Source organism: Podarcis tiliguerta (assembly GCF_965153285.1).
Source record: "Podarcis tiliguerta genome assembly, chromosome: 2".
Classification (NCBI taxonomy): domain Eukaryota; kingdom Metazoa; phylum Chordata; class Lepidosauria; order Squamata; family Lacertidae; genus Podarcis; species Podarcis tiliguerta.
The window spans coordinates 79,279,429-79,295,719 of record NC_139535.1 but is presented as its reverse complement, the minus strand read 5'-3'; the positions used below and the strand labels follow the sequence as shown (position 1 = coordinate 79,295,719).

General features: G+C 47.5%; 1 protein-coding gene and 1 long non-coding RNA gene across 4 annotated transcripts in view; both read left to right on the top strand.

Moving 5' to 3' along the window:
• The window catches only part of LOC310673078, a 49,782-nt gene extending 33,605 nt beyond the window's left edge, over positions 1–16,177 (top strand). The window contains exons 3-5 of one of the 3 annotated variants that reach the window (XR_014508819.1): positions 13,105–13,210; positions 14,140–14,321; positions 15,540–16,177. This is a non-coding gene — a long non-coding RNA (uncharacterized lncRNA). Of the gene's footprint in view, positions 1–13,104; positions 13,211–14,139; positions 14,335–15,539 lie in introns of all 3 variants that reach the window. The other 2 variants (XR_014508820.1, XR_014508818.1) reach the window with 2 other exon arrangements.
• On the top strand, positions 4,070–6,205 carry JUNB (JunB proto-oncogene, AP-1 transcription factor subunit). The gene is made up of 2 exons (XM_083430939.1): positions 4,070–4,222; positions 4,627–6,205. The coding sequence occupies exons 1-2, from the start codon at positions 4,085–4,087 to the stop codon at positions 5,530–5,532; spliced, it is 1,044 nt and encodes a 347-aa protein (XP_083287065.1). The 5' UTR covers positions 4,070–4,084; the 3' UTR covers positions 5,533–6,205.
• Positions 16,178–16,291: the final 114 nt, after the last annotated feature.

Here is a 16,291-nt window from a genome sequence, read left to right as displayed (position 1 = left end):
ATCTGAGGTACCACTGTATAAGGCTATCAAAACATGAGACAAGCTAAACCGAGGACCCATAGCTCAAGTGGACAAGCCGCAAAGCCCTCCTAGACAACGTTCTGTTGTATACATTGAACCAGGAAGGGAAACCTGCTATGCCCAGCCTACCTCCGAGTCTTAGATTTTGCCCATTTGTTAACAGTGTTCATGGGCAAAGCGAAAATGGTACTCCCTATTTTCATTATCTCTTTGCTTCTCCATGGTTCTTCTTTAGGCATCTTAAAGTTTGACTTCATTTGAGCAAAACTCACCAGGTGTTTAGCTCACAAGCCTTTACCTAAGACCAGGGCCAGCCAGCTTTGGGACATGTGAAATATAAGTAAAGACGTGATCACGTGGAAAGAGTTTTCCTTTACTACTAAGTAATAATTATCAGCCGTTACACATCATGGGCTAGGAGGAAGGACTTCCAGGAGAGCCTGGGCCCCATCATCTCTAATTTTAAGAAATAGGTGCTGCTTAATACATGCCACAGTCCTCTGTGACCCTCACTCTAGCCTTTTTCTTTGTAGCGCTTGAAAGATCATGGACCAGGCAGAACAGTGGACATTTCTAGGCAGTGGTGCAATTAGGTAATTTTAGACTCTGGACTTAATAGTTGTATGTGGGTGAGCTCGATGGATGATAATGTATATTATTTCACCTATTTCAAAATGTGGCAAGCTGGCCATAATTGCATTTGGAGGTCCTGCTGTTCTTTTACTGAGCAGGACCTTACTCTTCTGCTACAAATTCTTGCCTCAACAGCAGTGTTCGAAACTCCCGTTGTTCTGGGTGAATTTTGCAACAGGGAATTTCATTAGCACAAGCAGTTTCTGAGCTCTGGGCGCAGTACTGCGCCTAAGATTTCAGATTAAAACTGCAGTGTGGAAGGAAAGGAGGACCTTTTTCTGCCTCCCTACTTCCAGCTACTCTCTGAAGACTGGAGAAGAGACCCTCTTAAGAATATAAGGGGGGTGGGCAGGGGAAGGGCCAGACCCTGTGAAAAATGAACATAATGTTTTAGCTGTTCATTCATTTTTACCTTTTATTTGTTATAAAAAAGTGCACATAGACATTCTGTTGTTGTGCCCATAACCTAGGTTTAAGGTGCTGTTTAGCTCCTAGCTTTCAGATCTCAATTTCTAACACTGCCTGACAGTACCATTGTTTCTACTCTTTGTTTTGTCCAAGTTATATTTGAAGAGCCCCATACGTTTTTTTACTTCATGCTAGAATATTTTATTATACTGTGCATGAGAATCGGGCAAATGACTCATAGAGTAGTTTTTAGAGACAAGAGAGAGGAACTTATATTAATATGTGGGTGGGATTCAACTAATGAGTCCCATTAGCAGAAGCCCATGCAAGGATATCTTCCAGTGGATCAGGTCTCCCTCCACCCCAAATAGTGTGCATGGGAAGAAGAGGGGAAATCATTCCGTCTAGCAAGCTCAAATGCTTGCGCTGGCGAAACAATTGCCATAGTGTAACACTGAATTCCTTACTCTATATACGGGGTGAGGGAGAGAGGTTTCGTTTATTAGAAACAGCCGTTTAATTATCAGACAAAATGATTAGCCCTCTACTATTACTGTTACTGAGTGGGAGTGCAGTCTTCTACATGCTTAAGGTAAAGGTAAACGTACCCCTGCCCGTACGGGCCAGTCTTGACAGACTCTAGGGTTGTGCGCCCATCTCACTCAAGAGGCCGGGGGCCAGCGCTGTCCGGAGACACTTCTGGGTCACGTGGCCAGTGTGACATCGCTGCTCTGGCGAGCCAGAGTGGCACACGGAAACGCCGTTTACCTTCCCGCTAGTAAGCGGTCCCTATTTATCTACTTGCACCCGGGGGTGCTTTCGAACTGCTGGGTTGGTAGGCGCTGGGACCGAACAATGGGAGCGCACCCCGCCGCGGGGGTTTGAACCGCCGACCTTTCGATCGGCAAGCCCTAGGCGCTGAGGCTTTTACACACAGCGCCACCCTCTACATCCTTATTTGAAAGTGAATTCCATTCAAGGCAACTGTCCAAAAAATGAAATGTATTAGGACTACCCAAATGTCAATTTGCAGTCACCAAGGGCCACAATCCCTTCTGGGCAATGTTATGGGGGGCACATGCCAATAATGACCAGAGGCAGCCAAGCAAAAATGCTCCAGAAGGGTGTGAAGCAGTGCCAGTGAGAGAATGGTCTGGGGAGAAGAGATGTAGGTGTGGCGGTGCATGGTCTGCGAAGAGTCCTGAGGGCCAGATAGGGAGGCCTGGAGAGCTGCATTTGGCCCTCATGCCTGAAGTTCTCTCCCTTCCCCTTACACACTTATGGTTGCTGAAACAACTCATAACTTATTTATAAACCTCTCTCTCTTTACAATTCGCATCCTCTTGAAAATATATAAAGATCAGCTAAAGCTAATACCTGATATTTGCAGGGAGGTGGATCGTTTGTTAAATATATTAAACCCTGGGAGAGGAATGTGATGAAGCTTCTCCCAGATGTCTGGATGATTGTGTATACGTGCAAGGAGATGAAGCTAGAGAACTGTATGTAATACATACTCATGTTTGTAGAAGAAGCGAGACCCACCCAAAGTATGGCCACTGGGCTTGATTATCACTTTGCACCTTGTACTTCTGTGGGTGAATGGGTTGGGTCAGGATTGGTATACCTGTGCAAATCAGAGTCTTTAGGTGTATGTATTTGTGGGGCCCCTCCTCAGAACTCACCTTTTCCATTAAGTCTTTAACCCCTTAATTCTCATGCCCAGCAACTGTAACCAGGTGTAACTTCATACACCTTTGACTACCAGTGCCTCTCCCTCCTGCCTTTCTTCCCCTATCTTCTTTTCTTCCACGCTGTCAAAATTTAGACTGGAAGATTATTGGGGGCAGGAAACTGTGTTTCTGAAACTCTGCTAAGTGCCATGAACATAAGTTCATGTGTTGTCTTGTAATTAATGATTTTATATAAGAGTAATTTTACAGTTCTGAACTTTGGGTGTACATCTGGCCTTTGGTGTTTTTCTCCTCTGGAATTTGAATGTGATATACAAGTCTCTTTAAGGTTGTATGTATATTTATTTTGAAGATGGCAGGGTGCAGCTTTATGTTGGGTTAAGTCTTAATGTGGCATTTAAGTGTTTGCAGTTTGTGAATACAACTTCTGCATTTGGAATGAGATTCTTCTGTACATATTTCTCTAGTATTTGTGTACTTATGCATGAATCCATCTCAGGCTGCACATTTATTTAGTTACTGACATTGAGTGAATGTCATGTGTGCAGTTAGACCTTATAAGAAAGAGCACTCTGTGTCCAGAGGTTGTGTGTTATTGTACATATGTCTAGTCAGACGCTGCTGTTCTGGGTTTAAAAACTTCTACGTGGAAGGCGTTTCAGAGAATTACCTTTCTACATGTGTGTGACTGCCATACATACAACATAATACAAGTTCTTCCAAAGAAATGCCCTTCCCTGTGATTTGATAATGAAGAAAGCCCTCCTATTGCCTCACCATCAGATGGGGCTTCTCTCACCTGGAAGGTGAAGCTGACATCCCAACTGAATGTGGCGTATTTATCTGACACGTATCTTCCAGGGAGCTGCGCTTGACCTCTGGGGCTTTATGTGAATTTCACCCCCTCACAACAACCCTGGGACAAAGACCGCCCAGCGAGTTTAACCTGCGGGAGGGAATCTGGAGCGGCGTCTCCCGCCTCCAACCCTTCCAGCTGTCAAAAACCGCTCGCCTATATGCCCATGGCCTGTTTTACCACCTTTCCGGCGGCTGAATGTTAACCTTGCCCCTGTGGGGGGGGGGCTGTGGCACTGGAGGGCTTGGTGCGTGGCGCGCTCTTCCCCCCTCTCTTCCCCCGGGGCCCGCGTGCGTCCTTCTCTCTCTCTCCCTCCCGGGCTCCCTCCCTCCCGCCCAGCCTCTGACGCGGGCGCCTTTACAACTCCCCCCTCCCCGGGGCTGTTTACTGGAGCACGAGCTGCCGAGCAATGAGCTCAGTTCCCCCTTCGCGTGCGCCGCGGTGGGCGGAGGCGCTCTGGGCTCCTCAGCCAATGGCGGCTCGCTTCCGCCGCCGCCGAGCGCCTGCCCGCAATAAAAGGCTCCGGGAAGCGCACGCTGCAGCTGAGATAACTCGCAAACCTGCAACCGCCAGCGCGCGCCGGAGACTCTCTCTCTCTCTCCCTTCGCCGGTACGGTACCTGCTCCTTTTTGCTTCTCGGGGAGGGCTCGAAGCCGGCGCGCCTTCTGGTGGGGGACAGACAACGCGTGAACCATCCCCGCTAGCCGAGCTTAGTCAGGGCGGGTGGTTGGAGAAGCCGCCGGAAAGACGAGCTCCCTTCCTTCCTTGTGAGTGTCTCTCCGAAATCTGGAAGTGAAGCTCAGGGAGGGAGGCGGAAGGAAGCGCGCTGCTGCCCTCGTTTCGGGGAGCCAGAGACTCGACCCGCGGCGCCCCCTAGGCAGAGGCAGCTAGGGAGAAGGCTCGATCCCGGACGGTCCCAGCCCGGGTTCGCGACCCCTTCCCAGCGCGCGGCTGATGTGCACGAAGATGGAGCAGCCTTTCTACCCTGACTCCTTTCTCTCCGGCTACGGGCAGGACTACAAGACGCTGAAGTCGGGCATGGCTCTGAACCTGTCCGCGGAGCCCTTCCGCGGCCTGAAGTCCCAGCTGCCGCACCACCTCCGCGCCCCAGAGGACGGCCCCGCCGGGTACTTCCCGGGCTCGCTGCCGCCGCAGCAACAGGCCGACACCGGGAGCTCGTCGCTCAAACTAGCCGCCCCGGAGTTGGAGCGCCTGATCGTCCAGAACAGCAACGGGGTGATCACCACCACCCCGACGCCGCCGGGCCAGTACTACTACCCGCGCGGGGCCACCGAGGAGCAGGAAGGCTTCGCCGACGGCTTCGTCAAGGCGCTGGACGACCTGCACAAGATGAACCACATGCCGCCGCCCAATGTCTCCATCGGAGCGGTGGCGGCGGCGGCGGCAGCAGCGGCGGCGGCCTCGTCGGCCAGCAGCGGCTACGGGGCCTCCCTCCCGCAGGAGCCGCCTCCCGTCTACACCAACCTGACCAGCTACAACCCCTCGGCCACGCTGAGCACCACGTCCAGCTACCCCAGCGCCAACCTCAGCTACATGCCGCAGCCGCACGGCCTGGCCTTGCCGCACCCTTCGCGAGGCTTCAAAGAGGAGCCCCAGACGGTGCCGGATATGCAGAGCCCGCCCGTGTCGCCCATCAACATGGAAGATCAGGAGCGCATCAAGGTGGAGCGGAAGCGGCTGCGCAACCGCCTGGCCGCCACCAAGTGCAGGAAGAGGAAGCTGGAGCGCATCGCTCGGCTGGAGGACAAGGTGAAGACCTTGAAGAGCGAGAACGCGGGACTGTCCAACACGGCCAGCGCGCTGCGGGACCAGGTAGCGCAGCTCAAGCAGAAAGTCATGAACCACGTGAACAACGGCTGCCAGCTCCTCTTGACGGCCAAGATGCAACAGTCCTTCTGATGGGCGGCGATCCCTGCCGTCTCAAAGACCTTTTTGGCGGGTGGGGTGGGGAGAAGAGAAAGAGGGGACTTGTAATGCAAAAGTTTACACGGAACCGGACTGACGAGCCCAGTTCCCAACTCTTCTGTTCCTGAAGTCCTGTTTTCCAAGTTGTTATGTCTGTGACTCTCAGTCTGGTGGATCCAGAACTCCGGTCTGTGCTGAGTGTGTGTAAGAGGTTTTTTATATATATATATCTGTATGTGAGAGTGATTTCGTGCGTGAGTGTATTTAAAACAAAAAACAAAAGCCTTTTTTCCACCCCTTCTGCTGCGTCGCTGGCTGGTGCAGTGGAACTGGATGTACTCTGGACAGAGCCAGAAACTGGCCTTCTGATCTCTTCCTTGTGCCAGTAGAAAAAGGAGATGATCGCTTAATTTATAATTGAAACAAAAGGGACCAGAACAGAGGATGGCAGGGAAGGGATGAAACCTCAGCACCTCTCTCCCTCCCAGGAGGCCACTGTACGGACAAAAGGGGTCACTGGGGGAAAAGGGAGCGGGAGAGGATTGTTTACTACTTGTGCTCTTAATTTCTTTTGAGTCCTCAAATTCAGTTTTTTTTTTCTTCAAAAGATTGTATTTGTGTTTTTGACTTTTTATTGAAGCTATTTAAGTAAACATGTTCTAACTAATTTCCGTTGTGTGCCTCTTAATCTGCTGTCTCCTCTCCTAGAGATTATTTTACAAGTTGTTTGAGGGGGGGGGTTATATCGGAAAAATCAGACTTTTATTTTTGTAGCTGGTGTTTTTTTTAACAGCCTCTGTTTCTTTAGGAGCAGTTTTAACTCCCTTGCTCATCTTGACGCTAAAGTTTAGAGGGATGGGAGAGGAAAGTTGTTGCCAAGATGTAACTAAACCTAATAGTCCTCCTACCGGTAGCTGGCCCTTCGCCTTCCCTGCGTGTGGCTTTAACTCCTTACTGGGTTATTTCCCTATAAACCTACGATAATTTAGGCACGTCATCTCTGTTGTCTCTAACTGCGACCCCCCTCCTCCCTCCCTCTTCCCCCTCCGATGTTTTCCCTAACCAATCGGATCCAGGGCTTTTGAATGTGCTGCGATACTGTTGTGCCTTGTTCCCCTCTCCGCTTCACGTCATTTCCCGGGTTTGGGGGACTGTTCTCCCTCCCCTCCCTCGCCGCGCCCCACTTTCCTTTGATGTCAGACTCGGAGCCTTGATGCGAAAGCGCTGGTGCTCAGAAAAGCAGCTTGAACCTCTTTCCCTTTCCCTATAGCGAGGGACGGGAAGGGGAGGGCGTGCGCCCAAAAGCCCCGAGGGGCGGCCTCCCACACGCCGAGCTTCATTTCCTTGATCTCACAAGTTCTGACTTCAGCTCCAGTGGGTGGAGCCTCCGGGGTAAAAAGGAGGGGGCTTTTCGCGCTGACGCAGAGGAAGATGGCCATATATGGTCAGTTTCTGCCTAGTGACGCGTTTCTGGTAGGGCTCCATTCCGGGAACCCCCGCCCACGTTACCAGGCAAAGGGCCTTGGACGGTGTCGATTTCCAGCCAAAGAAGGAAGGGGGTGATGCTTTGGGGCTGGGAATGTCCCAGGGTGCAGCAGATCCGCAAAACCCAGCGGGCCGAGGTCGGACGGGGTTGGCCCGTGAGAGCAACCCACATGTCTTGCGGGGGAATGTGAGACACATAACATATTACAGGACTCTGGGGTTTGGTGTAAAAAAAACAAAAAACAAGGTTAACTTTCCCACAACGGTTATCGCTGCCGGTAACTGAAACTATTGCAGACGGAGCTCTGCCAGTCGCAATTAAACTATTTTTTGGCTTGTTTTCCAACCTCAACACCTCCATGTTCCCGTTGTCTGGTGTTGAAAGGATAATTTATTATCCTGCTTTTCAAAGGTTCCTTTTGTTACAGAGTTTTGTACAAAGGATGGATGAGCTTATGTACAGCAACTGTTGGCTGCTGCTATACAACTGATTTTCCCCCTCCTTTCACAGGACAACAGTCCTGTGAAATGTTTGAAGCAGCTGAGCGATAGTGCCTTGTCCGTGGCCTCCTAGTGAGCCCCATAGCTGAATAGGGGACCAATTTAGGCTTCCCTTTCTCAATGTCAATGCAAGTCACTTCAGCACTGTTGCTGGACTGCAGCTACCATCATTTGTGGCCACTGGCCACACTGTCTATAGCTGATGGGAGTTAGTGGCAAACAATACCTGGAAAGCCCCAAGTCCCCCACCCTAATTTGAGAAAAGGGATTTCCCACTGGAAACAAGTGTAACGGGGGAAGGTGAAGAAAGCTGTTAGATAAAAAACAACAAATCTCGTATTAACCTCCCCCAACAGAATTTGAATTAGTCCCGCATGCAGCTTCTGTAACAGGAGGGTGCTTAATGAATTGCACCATTCTTGAGAGAACATAGATTTGAGGTCATTAAGGTGATACTGACAGATATAAAAATCTGTGTGGATGAACATTTTTTCTTTCGGGAGTTTTTAAGAGGGTTTTCCCCCTTTGCATATATGTTAATTTGTGGGGAAATTGAAGGGAGAAAGCTGTGTGAGTTACAAGCAATAACCTCCCATAGCTAACAAATCATAGTGCTGCTGTTGTCTCTTTATCCCTCTGCTCTGTTGCTTGGATTTAAATCCCAATCTATAAGCGGCTACTATTTTAGTGACTCTAAAAATGTGGAAAAATTCTTGCTCACTTGGTTTAGTTGTTCTGAATAATTAAACCATAATGCTTAAGATTTTTCTAAGCACTATGCATATGTGTGCTTGTGTATAAGAATATTACAGTCCCTGCCTGTAGACACACAATGTCATGATGCAAAAGGAAAAAGGAATGGGAAGGGAAGAGGAAAGCAAGCAATGGAGCAGCTGTTCCTTTGCAGGCCAGTGGATGGGGCCAGGCTGGTCTCCTCGCCATGATGTTCTTCATGGGAGGCAAGAGTGCAGTGACCCTGGGTCTCTTAGCAGGAGCCATAGTTTGCCTCCCTTGAGCTCTAGAGTCCCAGGGACCTGTCGATAAATTAAGAGTCTGTTGACATCTTTTGCTGCCCCAGATCTGTGATACAGAAAAAACAATTTTGTTAGCTTGTGTGTTTGTTTTGACTTTTTCTCCTGGAGGCATCAAGCTGATATGGCATTCAGGAGTGTGAATAAGGGAGAAAATAGGATGGCCTACCAAGCAAGAGCCAGTAGAAGGGCCCAGATCACTGAACATTGCTGCTGTTGCCAGCTGCTCACAACACAGCCGTCACTATGTGGGCTGTGAAACTCCAAGCATTCTGTATGTGGGTTCTGGCCTTGCTGGGGTTCTAGTGGATACCTCAGACTGGACATAATGAGAGTAAAACTGTAGGCAAGCCAAACAAGGGAGCTCATGGGAGCAGGATGTGGGATTCAACTTTTTCTCCAAAGAATGCTGGCCCTCAACCATTCAGCCACAGTTGAAAAGGTCAAGGTGACTCAGAAGAAAGTGGGACCACAGAGAGCCCTTATTCCCTGCCCTGGTCAGTAGGAGTTGATTATAAGGACGAAAGGGGGTGTTTGGATTAGAATGGGACCATGTGCAAATGGTCACAATTGAACTCAAATGACCAACAGAATCTCTGCCTCAGCCCTGTGGACTGAGATGCAATATAAGAGGTGGCACAGAGAAAAGGGTTTTGAACAGGGGGAATTTTTTCTCTTTTCATCAAGGGTCTGGTGAAGAAAGTAGAATTGCTGGCTGGCATTCTTGATTTTTGCATGTAGCTTCTTCAAAGGCGTTTCAGTGAAAGAGACACTTAAAGCGGGGAAATCAAGTTCTTTATGCAAACTAGTAAAATGCATTGGCAAAAGAAAAAGTCCAGATGCTGTGGCGTATGGCTGCATGCATGAAGGATTAAGACGCGAAGAAAGATTTGCCCTGTCCATTTCAGTTGTTGCATCTCAAATACTTTCATTTAAAATACTAAAAGGTCAGTTTTAGTTTTATACTTCTCATGTTCCTAAAAAAGAAGAAGTGATAAATTGTCCTGTATCATTTCAGATGGCGTATCATTGCGGGAATGGGACTGGTGTATTTTAAGGCAGGTGAATAGTCAGGGACTGGGAGAAAAAGGAGACTTTTTCATTTCAAAATCTAACTTTTGCTTCGTTGGGGATGAATGAGACTGGGATACAGGCAATAAACTCCCATCCCATATCAGGAAGCCAAGGCAGAGCCCAGTGACTCCAGAGCTTCAAGACAGGGAGCCAGGAAAACAGCAGGTGGAAGGAGCTCTAAATGGGTCTGTGAGTCAGGGAGCCGAGATGTCTAGCTGGGTGATGGGGAGCAGCTTTCAAGCTTCCTGGGTTCTATTTCCAGACATGGGAGGGGAGTGCAGTCCGACTGTGTATGTGTGTGGCATGGCATTAAAGGGAAAGTTGGGAACCAGAGAGCTACTACCACACTCATTGTATTCCATACCATCCTCTTTCTACCCGTTGCCTTCTCGTGGGCTTAGTGAGAATGACACGACTTGTTGCTGTCATCCAGGGGGTGGGGCAAGTTCCTTGCAGAACCAGCCCGGGGTTATCATCAACAACAACCTGATGTCCCCGGAAGCACGAGAAGCTGACGCGGAATGGAATGTGGCCACAGTGCATGCCAGAGCTGAAGGCCTCCCAGAAGGGCACGTGTAAGAAGCAAGAGGCACTTTGGCCTCATGTCATCCCTCTGGGCAAAAGAGGGGGAGGGGTAGAAGGGTGCTGTGTCACCTTCCAGCTCACATCCAGCTTGTTGAAATGGGATGTGAAGGTAAAGTAATGTGCTAAGGATATGTTTCAGCAGTCTAACATCGCAAGATGAAATTCTAGCAGAAGGGAAAACAGGTTCGCCAGGACCTGTGTAGCGTAAATATAATGGGAGAAAATCAGAAAAGGACGGGTACAGACCAAGCTATAGTTATGGGGTTGGGGAGAAGCGTGGATCGATACTAGTAGCCAAAGCAACAGAGGGGGAGGTACAGTGGATTTGTGGCTCAGCTCCAAACAAGAAAGGTGGAGTGTTGCTTGTTTGTGCTTTTAAGGCAGAATTGCTCAATATGTATTTCTGCTTCACCAAGAAGGAAATGGTGATGAGACATTCAGTGCTGACAAAAACAAGGATGGGGAAAGGCCAAAGGCTAGGAAAACAGTTCACTTGGGCAATCTGATGTTGGTGGCATTTACGGAAGGAGCTAGTGGGGCAAACCTCTGAATAGCCAGCTGTCCTAATTGCTGAAAACTGGCATAGTCTCAGAAAATTTATTTATTGCAGCATTATTTATCCTGCCCTTTTCCAGGAAGGGCTAAGTGCAGGTAACAACAGTGAAAAATAACTTTTTTTTCCTTTCAAAACCCAGCTAGTTATAAATACCCATGCCTGCTTGACCCCTGGCTGTTGAATGCCAGTCCAGCTCAGAGAGGAAGGTTTTGACCACTCTTTTGCAAAGCCTCCTGGCACGGACTTCTACCGGACAGGAATTCCACTGTGAATGCCTCTGTGTTCCTTTCCTGTTCATGCCCAATGTAAGAAAGTGCTCTTTCACGGCAAAACTGACGAGAAAGAAGCAGTTGGTGGCCTCCAAGTTCCATCAGCCCCAGCCAGTAGGGCCAACAGAGATGATGGGACTTGCAGCCCAGCAACAGGGGGCTGAACTTGATGACCCTTGTGGGGGGTCACTTCCAACTATGATTCTATGATCTGGAGAACATCACATTGACTACCCTTGGACTAAGGCATTAAGCCTTATGTTTGGGGGCCAAATGTGGCCCTCTAGATCTCTCTAACTGGCCCTTAGGATTCTCCCCCGGCCACACTCCACACCTTCATCACTTTTGCTGGTTGGAATGTGATAATGTCTCTTGCCTGCTTGAGCTAGAGAGACGCAAGTGTAGAGACCTGACTGTGGGACTGGACTGTACAAAGAAAAGAGTCACATATTTTGCTCCACCCAAAAGACGTGTGAGCATCTTGAGCTGAAAATGTTTCCCCACCTCTGCATTAAGGGCTTTATAAGGTCAGCAGCTTCCTTGAACTGTGTCCAGACAGCCACTGAAAAAGATCCAAGGATGCATAGAATCTGATTTATTTACTTGGGGGAATTTTGGAACAAACAAAACCATTCATTTACAAGATTAGAGAGAAAACTTCATAATCAACTTGCCTTTGTAAAAGACAACTACAGCACCAGTTTATTTTCTGTTTTTGATATGATAGTTTAGTAGCGAGACCTCAGTTGCTAATAGGGACTTCCAAGGCTTTTCACCAAATCCGCTATTTAACATTATATCCTCCTAAGAAGGCTTTTGGAATAAGGACTGAAGAAAATAATGTAAAATCAGCTTTTGCTTGGTTGGAAGCCAGCATTTAATATATTCATTAATTATTTGGATGAGTGAGCGGTCAGTTACGCTTGCCAAATTTGCAGATGATAAAAGAATTGGCAGGAAATACATAGCATTCAAAGGATAAGCTAAAACATTTTTTTAAAAAACAAACCACCCAATAATTGACAAATCAGGCAGGCAGATTAAATTCAGCAAGGAGAAATCTCAACTGTTATACATGTGGACAATTATTCACTCTGTGCTCCAAGGATTAGATAAGGTGACCAATGGGTTTAAACCACAAGTAAGTACGTCCACAATAAACATTGTGTTTTGTTGGGGGGAGGTATTCAAAAGGGAAAGCTTTTCAATAATGAAAGTTAAAAAGTTGCATAGAAAGATGATGAATTTTCCTCCTCTAAGGGCTTCCAATAAGTATTTTAGACAGATAACTGTTGGGCATTTTCTTAGGGATAGGGCAGCCTGCTTAGAGGGTAGCAATTTCACTAAACCATCTATCTGGCCCACTCTAAGTTTCAGAGTCTTTCATGTTGTGTAGGTGGGTGTGAGAAGGAAAGAGTTGTGACTTCTCATTCTAGCTTCAGCAGGGGCACACTTGTGCTATCTTGTAAAGCCTAAGCAGTGGGATGTGTGAAGCGGAAAACCGTTCCAGCCAGGATGAGTACAATGCATAGGTTTTGGACGAGAAAGCGAGCTGTTTTTCGAGTCCCGTCCACAATAATACAAATGAAGTGATGTATGCAAACCAAACCCTCTCCTGGGTGAACCTAGTATGTGCCAGGACTGTCTGAGAATTTGCAGAGCTGTGTCAGGTTCACCCAGGGGAGCTGTTCAGCCTTGTCCTGCAGTGCAAATATCTGAGCTGTTACGTCTTTCTGTTTAAAACAGCCTCGGTGCTCCTGAGGCACCCAGTGGCGCGCTCTGCTGGCACAACCATTAGCCTACTTTTGCCTTCACTATGGCAACTCATCCTTCATAGTGCTCTGCCTCTGTCAGATATATTTATATCCCACCTTTCCGGCAAGGAGCTTAAGGTGGTATACACAAGTCTCCAGCTCTCCATTTAATTCTTACAGCCACCAGGTGAGCTAGGTTAGATAGACTGAGAGGCTGGCTGGCTGGCCACCCAGCAAACAACATAAACATAAGAACCATCTGCCGGATTCAGCCACTGGCCCACCTAATCCAGCATCTTTTTCTCACATAGGCCAGCCAGATCCCTGAAAGCAGGACCTGAGTCTAATAGTACTCTCCCCATCTGCAAATACCTCCGACAGTATGACTGAGTTGAACTCTGGGCTCCTCACTCCTAGGTAGGTCCAACACCATAGTCATATTCATTCTTCCGCACCCAGCTTGTTCTCCTTTGTGGATCAAAAGCAGGTAACCATATCCACACGGAGTAAAACTCGCAAGGGCAGCAAGACAATACCTCTTATTAGGAACCATCAGTGCTGACTATTGCAAGTATTTTAGGGATGGGCTCAGTTTTAGCACATCTGCTTTGCATTCTGAAAATCCCTAGCCTAACCCCTGGCGTCTTCAGGTAGGGCTGGGAAGGACTCCTACCTGAAATCCTAGAGCAGCAAAGAAGCCACTCAAGTTGGGGGACCCAATGCAGCACTCCAGGCTATTCTGTTTGGCCCCTGGTCCTCTTCCCAAGTGTTTTTCCCTGGCTTGAATGTGTCCTTCAACTGATAATAAGCAAGTTTCTTTACGTTGGGTGCTTTATTATATTTTATGTATTCTGTAAGCCACCCAGGGTGGCTGGAAAAACGGGGTATAAATAATAAAATGATTATTAATCGTTCCTGCTTTACTGAGAGAACAATGGAGAGTTGGAAGCATAGGTGAAACTAGATGGAGGGCACCCAATAATTTGGAAAGTACTCACAGTAAGGAAGAGGTGCGGGGTTAATAAATATAGCAGCCAGTAAGAGTCCCCCATATTGTGGATCTGATATTCAGATTTTTGTGTTCTACCATCACATTTGAGGGGAGAAAATCCACAGAGAGACCATGTTTGCACAGATGATGGTAGCTCATCATTTCTCCTGATGCGCACTCCTCCATTTCACACTCTCCTGTCCAGATTATGCTACAGCCATGCTCTAAGTGGCATTTTTCCTAAACCCAAGGACCCAAAATTAAATCAGGGCTGGGTAACAAATACATTATACCATATCAAATGGTTGTATTGTCACGTATCTAATGCATCTTTTCTACCCTAATCTCAAAACAGGCACTTAAAACATGAATATTCCCGTGGTTTATGCTCTGGCTAGGGTGAAACAGCTTCAACAGCGTGAAGATTAAGTTCTTCTTGGTGCCAGTTTCAATATTACAAAGTGGAGAGCACTAGTTAAACGGCAAACAGCACACCCACCTAGTTAAGAGTAGCAGGAAGTTTGACAGAAGTCAGAGGTATACTTATAAGGTATAAATTATACCTTGCCGTGCAAAAGAGCCCTGTCTGTGGTATTGTTTTGAGATTGCTTTCTGTGCTTAATACTCACATGGGAAGACAGATTACAAAGCACTGTCTAGAGGCCCCTTTTCATATGAAGTCTAGCAGAAAACAGAATTGGATAACGGTGGCGGAATATCGTTCAGCACAGTTGGACGCCATGCCTTCCAATGTTGTATTCAAGCCTTGGGCACTTGCATGTTTGGAATCACAGCGTTCCATGAAGTTACAGCATCCTCTACTGGCAGATGTATGGCAGTTCAGTATTAGAAACAAATGCTGCCCCATGAATTAAGCCTGGAAACTGCCATCAATTTCCATATAACCCTTAAAGTGCAGCCAGCATCTTATGTGAGGGATAAGAAACTTGGGGCTTTTCAAAGGTTGTTGGACTCCCAATACCATCACCCCAGCCAGAATTACTGGTAGTCAGGCTTGATGTGGAGAGGGGGGTAACAACATTTGGAGGACAATAGATGGAAAATTATGAACAGGCAGTCTGGAGCAACCCAACAGCCATCACTATTCCAAAGCAGCGTGCAAACATTTTCCACAAACACCTTTGCAACATCTCCTGTTGCAAAATTGTTTGGCGATAAAACTGCCCATTATGGGTTTTAAGAGAAATTAAGATCTCAGAGTGATTGAGAACTAGCAGTGTCCATTGCACCCAACAGCCAGGTCTGTTTTAACTCAACCTATTCACCTAAATGACATCCATTGAGAGGAAGGCTGCCAGGGTAACTGAGTGCGATGGCACAGGAAGTTTGCGGCCTTTGGAGGTGGCTTGGAATGAGAAAGAGGCAGAAGCATTTTGGCTAGCTGGCGGGAAGCTGCTGGAGATGCCTTGGACTCCAGTGCTGCACTGGTATGGGGAACAAGCCCCACTTGAGATGACCATGCTGTAAGATTGGGACACCATCTAAATTCAGGTGCAAATATGTGAATGAACCGTATTTCTTGAGACTAGTGTCACTCATGCAATCTGCAAAACCAGCTTCACCACTGTAACCCTGGAATTCTCTAGGTGCTTTAGGAATAACTCTTCAGGAGCACAACATTAGCGGTGTGAAGGAGTTGGGCGGGGGGAGCTTTGTTTAAGCCTTGATATCACTACAATATAGGAAGATAATGATTCTGATTATACTTGCTAATCAGTCCTTTTTCTTCTGCAGCAAGATTTTATCCACTCAACCTGTCATCAGAGGAAATCCATAATTTTGAATCTGGGTAATGATTCAGGAACCAAGTGCTGATCCAGGCAGGACACTTCCTTGAAGCTACTTTGTTATGCCAGAGGTTTGTTCAGCTTCTTAGGAAGGCCACTGCATTCCTTGCAAAAGGTCTCAGCTAATACCTAGGAGATTCTGTTCCTAGCTATCTAAAGCCTACATAATTCCAGCTCACACCAGGCCTTTGCTACTCTCTGCTTTTCATTCCCGTTACAAAAAACCTACAGCAAGCTAATGCTTCTTGCTTTGAATGTCATCATCAGAACCTTAATTACTTGATGCAACAGCTGTATCAAATCTCAGCTTGCCTTCAGAAAAAGGTCCCAGCCAAGGACATAAGTTTCAAACGTGCTTGATCTCAGGCTCTTATATACTCACTGTCAGCATGGACATACCAGAACTGCATGCTTGCTTTCCTGTTTTCTTGGACAAGCCATTTATAACACCATGTCTACATCTCTTAACTTCAAGGTGTCCATAGAATGTTACCTCTACAGGGACCTGGGGGGGGGGGGGTTCTTACTTTGCACATAAACCCAAAGGGTGGGCATAGTAACTATACCCCAATGCAAAACCATTTAGTGAAAGTATATCCTTCCAAAGGCAGGAAAGAATTCTTCTCTTTGCATCTGAGGAGCAGGTCCAGGATCACATTCTCCACTTTTGATTCTCCTTGTCATTTGCTCGTTCCGAAT

What these genes read in the sequence shown, in the direction of transcription:
- JUNB (XM_083430939.1), top strand. Translation starts at nt 4,085, where the DNA reads ATGGCGGCTCGCTTCCGCCGCCGCCGAGCGCCTGCCCGCAATAAAAGG. An exon ending in CTCTCTCTCTCCCTTCGCCG is followed by an intron (nt 4,223 to 4,626) that starts GTACGGTACCTG and finishes GGCTACGGGCAG; the next exon opens with GACTACAAGACGCTGAAGTC.